Here is a 7,686-nt window from a genome sequence, read left to right on the forward strand (position 1 = left end):
TCCTCATGAACCTCCCCTGGACTCTCTCCAATGACAACACGTCCTTTCTGAGATATGGGGCTTAAAACTGTTGACAATATTCCAAGTGTGGTCTGACTAGTGTCTCAGCATTATCTAAACACTCAGCATTATCTCCTTGCTTTTGTATTCTATTCCCTTTGAAATAAATGCCAAAATTGTATTGGCCTTCTTTACCACAAACTCAACTTGTAAACTGACCTTCTGGGAGTCTTACTCGAGGACTCATGAGTCCCTCTGCACCTCTGATTTTTGAACATTCTCGCCATTTAGATAATAGTCTGCACTGTTGTTCCTTTTACCAAAATGAATATTCATACATTTTCTAACACTGTATTCCATCTGCCACTTTTTTGCCTATTCTTCCAATGTGTCTAAGTCCTGCTGCAATTGCGTTAATTCCTCAGCACTACCAACCCCTCCACCTGTCTTCGTATCATTTGTACACTTTGCAACAAAGCCTGCAAGTCCATTATCCAAATCACTGACAAACAATGTGAAAAGTAGCGGTCCCAGTGCTGACCCATGAGGAACGCCATGCGGAAATGTTAAGCCCACATTTCTATTTCACTGCCCTTATCGGATATCTTTGGGAGAGGAAGAAGTGGGTAAACAGAAGGAAAAGCAGTGTTGATGGGAACTGAGAGGATGTTCTTCTGGCTTTCTTAGAGAAGCTAGAAAAGTAAAGTGCATCTTTGATACATTATAAAATTATTCCCAGTACAGGTTTTTAAATTGGCAAAAAGATGCCTTTCCTTGAAAATTAACATGAATCCCTCTTACTATGTTCAAATGACAGGTTTGTTATTGGCTCACAACTATTGTAATGAACTTAGGTGAACTATCTAGGTAGAATGCTAATTTACTAAAGGTGGTAAGCTAATGGCTCTTCCTTTGTGAGATTTTACATGGGAAGTTACTGTAAGCTCGAGAGCCAAACAACAGGATGCCGTCTACAGGTATAATTCTGTGTTTCCTTAATGATGGACATTTGGAGTGAAAAAGCTCTAATTTTCTGTGGCAAGTTGGATTTGTACCCATCATATAGTTAGGTTTACAACAGCACAGTGCGCTAACTGCTGGTCTAGGTATACGAGTTAGAATCACTTATGGCAACCATTTTGAAATTTGTTTATAAACTAATCCCAGCAACACCAAGTACTGGATTGCAAAAATCCTTCTGCTTCAGAAATGACCTTTAGGAAATTTGGCAATCTCACCTGATTTGGCATATTTTTGACTCAAGCATCATCAATGTGGTTAACCCACTTCTCAATTCTGGGGCAGTTAAGAATAAGCAGAAAATTCCAACAATGTCCATTTTAAATAAATAAATATAAAAATTAAAAAAAAACATTCTTTGAATTGGAATTGGGAGCTACAGGGTAAAGTCCAATTTACAGAGCTGTCAGTAGTACAATCCATCTTGATTAGTGGTTTCTGAATTTGTGTACTTTGATGCACATCTCCTGCACTTTAAATTACTGCCTGCTTTGTATGTTAATAACAATTAGTATAATGAGTTCACCATAATCTTCACAGTAAGTTCTGTCCCAATGTTTGTTCTATTGTATTATCTAATTAAACAATAAGTTCTTATTAATACTGGAGGACAATGAAAATGAATGTTCCACTTTTGCCTCAGTGACTTTGATGGCTGATATTGATAAGAATGGTTGATATTAATTTTGTCACTATAGTTTGAAGTGTTATGTACTTTATTGCAGATGTATGCAATGTTAATCAGCAGAATAAAGCTGGCTATACTCCCATCATGCTCGCTGCTCTTGCTGCAGTGGAAAATGAGAAAGACATGAAAATTGTCGATGAGCTATTTAGTCAAGGAGATGTGAATGCCAAAGCCAGTCAGGTGACTTTTCTCTCGTATTTTACTCCTTTGAGAAATCAGAAGGAAATTCTTAATCACAATCTTTCCATTCAACAGGAAACCATTCGTTATATCTTTTGGCTCTCTATTTGGGGAATGGGAAAATACTACTAAGTGTTGAATTTAAGAGACTTTGACCCAGTGCACTAGTAATGAAGTTGTTTTCAGATGAAGCTAACTGTTCTGTAGCAGGTACTCTCGTACAACATCCATTAATTTCTTCTTTCATCCTAAAAAAAATAAAGGTTCAACTAGACTATTCCAGCCTGCTTTGACACCAACTCTTGTGAAAATAACCAAAAATTATATCAGAGATCTGATTTGTAAACTCACCTTTCAAATCTAACAATCACATTGTACCTTGGATTTCTCTTCCTTTTATTCTTTCTGTGGCTCACTTGCTCTTTTGCCTCATGAACACCTAACTTACTGGAATCTTGCACTACATTTTTTCAATACTAATATGTTTGCATTAATATTTTAGCCTTAAACATATATTAGAAACCAAAGAGTAATTATAAACAGTAATAAAATATTTGCCTTTATCCCAAAAGAGTAGGAATATAAAGGAAGCTGTACGGAACACTGGCCACATCCTAGGTTTAGTGCTGTATTTATTTTTGGGCAATGTCACCTCTGCAGGATATGTTAACTTTTGGGAGGGTACAGTTTGGATTCGCCAGAATGATTCCTGATCTCAGGATTAAATTGAGGAATGCTTGTATAAACATAGTTCCATTCCATTAGTGGGCGGAGATAGTAATCTTATTTTAATTTTTGAAGAATGTGCAGTAATTGCAGACAAACTATTTCTTCTGGTGAAAAAATTCAGAGGAGGGGGACTGTCTTAAAATTAGTAAAATGTTCATTTCTCATTGATCGTGGAAATTTGAGAGTTTCTCAAAAGTTTGGTAAATATGTTTAATCTGATTTTTCAAGCTGAGAAGTATTAAGGCATGTTAAGCAAAAAAGACTAATTAGACAGTGGGGTACAGGTGATCCTGGATTTGGTGGAATTGAAGTTGGACTATATATGATTTCAATGAAATTGTGCATGAGCTTTCAGAACAACCAAGATTAACGTTTAAATAATGTAGTATTGTCAGAGAGGTCTGGTGAGTTCTTTTGTAATTTTGTGTTTGTATAATATGGACCTCTTACTATGGTTACCTATAACTCCATTAATAAGCATTTGGTTCCACTCCAAATGGCAGGGATGTGAGATTGTCTTTTCCACCATGCAAATGGTTTACAATGTATATAACTATCAGATCCCTAAGTTATTATCGTTGTTTGTTTTAGGCTGGTCAGACAGCGCTGATGCTCGCAGTGAGCCATGGTCGAATGGACATGGTGAAAGCTCTTCTCCTCTGTGCTGCTGATGTCAACATCCAGGACGATGAAGGGTCTACAGCACTGATGTGTGCAAGTGAACATGGGCATGTGGAGATCGTTAAGCTTCTCCTAGCCCAACCTGGATGCGATTCCACCCTAGCTGACAACGTAAGTTACGATTAAGATGTTCCACCTAAAGATCTACATGTTTGTTGTTTATTCAGATCCTTCTGGCCATTAGACAGATTAGAAGACTCTCTTCATGCAAATCTCTCTTTAATATGTATCAAATATTTTTAAAGTACATTTGACCTGCCCTGACTGAGTGGACAAATCTGATTAACTGTCTCCCAGCAAGTCACTGACCAAGGAAGAGCAGAAGAAGTATTTGAGAGCTGTGAAGCTCCACTTTAGTATGGTTGCTGTCAACTGCTGTTTCTGTAGAACAACACTGGGTAAATGACCTGTTTTCATTTACTCTTGTTTGTTTCCTTGCAGAGACTGCTGCATTAATCTCTTCCCCATCACATAGTCCATCCACACTTGCAAGTCACAGGGTTTCAGTTATTGAGTTTCTACCAGATAAAATTAACACATCCATCGTAGCTATGGAACGCATCTCCTTGATTATTTTCTTCAAGCTGTTAATGAATAAATCCCTATCTGTGGTGTATTCATACTGGATGGAAAGCTCTTCTGAACTTTAAAACGAACAGAAATGAATGCATTTTGTGCTGCGTTTAGCCAGAGCAGTGATTGTGGTGGTGAGACTAGCCTTGGTAATAGTGGACCTTTCACAAGTCTCCCAGCGTTCTTGTACTCGACACCAGCAAATCTAAAAGGCTGAATGGAGAATGTTCTGAGATCTACTGGTTAAAATATACTCGGTCTGAGTTCTTCAGGATGCTATACCAGAAGCAAGACTCTGCTGTCTACATTCAGAATGATGAAATTACAAGCAGATATTCCAAATCAATGTCTTCCTACAAATGCATCAGAAAATTGTTACAGTGGAAGTCATGAAAATTTTAAATTAGTTATGTTATTATTAATTATTGTCATCATATTGGCTTGTGTAGTATCATGTGAATCCAGATCCTTTCTTACAGTGTGAGTAAATATGTCAGGAGAGTAATGTTGTCTGTGCAGGGAGGCTCAAGAGCCAAATTGTAACACAAGTTTTTTTACTAGCAAACCAGATAATGAGTGGAAATTTCCATGTTGGAAGTGTCAGCATGGTGATAAGAGAGGAAAGAATGAAATCCAATACAAAATGGAGAAACAATATTGACTGAAACTATAAATAATCTTGTTTATGAAAGAGAGCCTTTCAACCTTTTCAAACTAATCTATCCGTAACAGCCATACATTCCCGCTATTGCCAGGTCCATTTTTTTAAGAAGTTTGGGTGATTTGGCTCATACCTAGAAATGCGGTTATGATTTGTGCAAATTAAGCACAACGCAAAGAGGATCTGTGTGGAGTCCCAAAGTCTTTCTGATATGTTACTTGAGTGAAGCTCCTTTTGTGAGGAGGCATCACTACTTAACCCTTGCAGCTTAAACACTGATGAGGTAATCTCAATAGTTCAATAGTTTCATGTATGTAATATACATCTTGAAATTCTTGTTCTTCACAGACATCCACGAAAATGGAACAGTACCCCAAAGAATGAGTGACAGTAAAAACATTAGAATTCCAAAGCCCCCCCACTCCCCTTATCACACACAAGCAGCAGCAAATCAATGACCGCCCCCTCCCCACTTCAACAAAAAAAAAGCAATGGCACCCTCCACCCACCAAGCAAGCAATTACAAAGCCCCCAAAAATGAACTACCACCTTCTCTATTAAATTCTATAATAGGACATATTTGGAACAATTAGAAAATGGCTTGATCTTTTTTCCAGCACTCTTACTGTAAATCTTACACTGTCAGTGATTGCATATAATTGCTTTTTAAGCCAGTCTTGATTAATATATTCAAAATGGTTACAGTCCAGTTCATGCACACAACCTCATCTCATCACAAATATTCTTCAAGAGCTGGAACAGTCCAGCTAAAGGAAAAGCTACAATACCTGTCAATGTTGCTAAATTGTCTTTAGCCCTATCAGGTCATTTATGTTATCAATTTCTTCTTGGTGCAAATTATTTGGTTCCTTTTTGAGTATTTTAAAGTCTCTCATTTATTTGGGGCGTTTCTCATTTTGAAATGTGCAGATATTTGAGTAGCTTCTTTAAATGAATTTCATTCTCTCTTTGTTTTCAGGATGGAAGTACAGCATTATCCATTGCTCTGGAGGCTGGCCATAAGGATATAGGGGTCTTGCTTTATGCTCATGTAAACTTCTCCAAAGCATCGTCACCGGTGAGCTATTTTTTATTGTGCTTATATTTAGAGCTCATATGATCTGTGAATAAATGTCCTTTGGTTAAAAAGCATGCCTTGCTTCACCGATAATATCCTGGTGAGATATTTTAGCTTAGTAGCTACAGTTAAGATGCTGAGATTTTTATCCCTCTGATCTCCATAATACACCCTAGCCATATTCTTGGGTAATGTTGCTTAGTATCTGTTTGATTAACTGATTTTACTTCTGTTTGACCTGTCAAGGAAATGCCTGCATGAAGCTTGTCTTTTACCACATTTGTTACCTTGACAACTTTGGTCTGCAACTTTAAAAAACCAGTTTTAATGGCAGGTTCTCAATTGGACATGTCAACTCTATTTCCCTTACCGATGCTGCCTGGTCTGTGGAGTGCATCCAGTTTTTGTTTTGAATTTCCAACATCTGCTTTGTTCCAGTCCATTCTTATTTCTCTTAACCAAGGACTACACAAATGCTGGTTATTGATAAGACGATTGAGAATAAGAATCTATTTTGCCACTTAGTTGCAAAGTTACATTTTTAATTTAGAAGTGTATTTATCATCAGAGTAATCTCTGTTCTATGTAATTTTGACCATGAGACCTTTATCGTTAGCTGAAGTTTCAGACCTTCTGGCATTCTATTGTATACTTTGCAGATGATTCTACCTAATCTCCTACTTTGTAAGAAGATATATCTGTACCTAATGTTGTACTTAAATCTTAGCAGGATTAAAAAACTAAGAACAGAACGGAAATAAATTGCATTGGAACAGTATAGATTGATTATAATATTGAGCAAAGTCATCTCTATTTTTGCCAGTCTTCCACGTGACATTTCTAATTTAAAGGTGTATTAATGTTTGAACCCTGAGAAAATATAGTTTACTAGTTTATATATAATAATTTGTTTAAGTTGAAGATGTTTATACATTTCTGGTTCCTAAATCTGCTGCTCTTATTTCAATAGGGAACACCCAGGTTAGGAAGGAAAACCTCTCCAAGTCCAACTCGACGAAGCAAATTTGATTGATTTAGTACCTGCCATTCACCTGATCTTGTACCACGCTGCTATGTATTGTTAATATTGACAGATACTGAATGTATATGTGTGCCTGAGTTCACCAGCAAAAATATTTCTAGCAGTAGTACTAAAGGTAGTTCTGTCAATCCACTGACTAGCGTCTAAACTGGAAAGCATTATGGGAGCTGGTGTTATTCTCTCTTCACTATTCACAACATTACTATTGCCTCAAACTATGCTGCTGTAGCAAGCCTTTTCAGATCCCGTCTTTTAGTTCTCAGTGATCACACATGTGACAGTTTTATTTGACTGCGTTCACTGTTAGAAGTTGTAATCTATATTTTTTGTCTATATAAACTTCCATTAAAAGATGTGTCATACTTTTAGAATACTATTTATATTTTCTGAAAACATAGAATAAAATGATGACATTATAATTAAGGTGACATGAGGGGATACCTTTATTTAGGTTTCCCTCTTTCACAGAAATGTATCTTGGATTGTTGAAATTTTTATATCAAACAAGATCATTTGTATCATTAAAAATTATATCATACAGTATTGTCAAACTCATTTATATGTAGCCTGAAGTGAATTTTACATGAATAACAATTTACTATTGAACATGGCTTTTCAATTTCTTTTAGAATTTGTATCTAAATTGATTTTAGTGACAATTTGAGATATTATTTGTATATCGACCTGTCCAGTTAAAGGCCTGTACATGGATTTATGTGCATATTTATAAGACTGCAATTTTGTTACATTTAATTGCAGTGTGTATTTAAATGTTTGAAGTGCCTTAGATCCTTGCCATATTTTCAGAATAAAAGCTCCATTATGCTAATTTGTTGTTTCGTTAAATCAATGCCATTTAAAATAAATTCTGACCATAAATCAGCTCCAGGAATAGCTCAGATCCTTTGCTCATTTCAGATCAAATTTGGATTGAATCAAAGCAGAGTGGTGAAGCCAGCAGCAATTACCAGTAATTTCCGTCAAAAAAAATTCGGTCAGATCTTCACAAATACTGAAGGTGGTAACACAGGGCA

General features: G+C 36.3%; 1 protein-coding gene across 3 annotated transcripts in view; it reads left to right on the forward strand.

Annotated features, from left to right (window-relative positions):
• kank1a (KN motif and ankyrin repeat domains 1a) overlaps nucleotides 1-7,481 on the forward strand; it is a 279,556-nt gene extending 272,075 nt beyond the window's left edge. For all 3 annotated transcript variants that reach the window (XM_059969953.1, XM_059969955.1, XM_059969956.1), the window contains exons 9-12: nucleotides 1,746-1,888; nucleotides 3,209-3,409; nucleotides 5,512-5,610; nucleotides 6,581-7,481. In XM_059969953.1, coding sequence (XP_059825936.1) covers nucleotides 1,746-1,888; nucleotides 3,209-3,409; nucleotides 5,512-5,610; nucleotides 6,581-6,643 — 506 coding nt within the window. In that variant the 3' untranslated portion in view covers nucleotides 6,644-7,481. The remainder of the gene's footprint in view (nucleotides 1-1,745; nucleotides 1,889-3,208; nucleotides 3,410-5,511; nucleotides 5,611-6,580) is intronic.
• Nucleotides 7,482-7,686: the final 205 nt, after the last annotated feature.

This window comes from Hypanus sabinus, chromosome 5 (genome assembly GCF_030144855.1).
Source record: "Hypanus sabinus isolate sHypSab1 chromosome 5, sHypSab1.hap1, whole genome shotgun sequence".
Classification (NCBI taxonomy): Eukaryota; Metazoa; Chordata; class Chondrichthyes; order Myliobatiformes; family Dasyatidae; genus Hypanus; species Hypanus sabinus.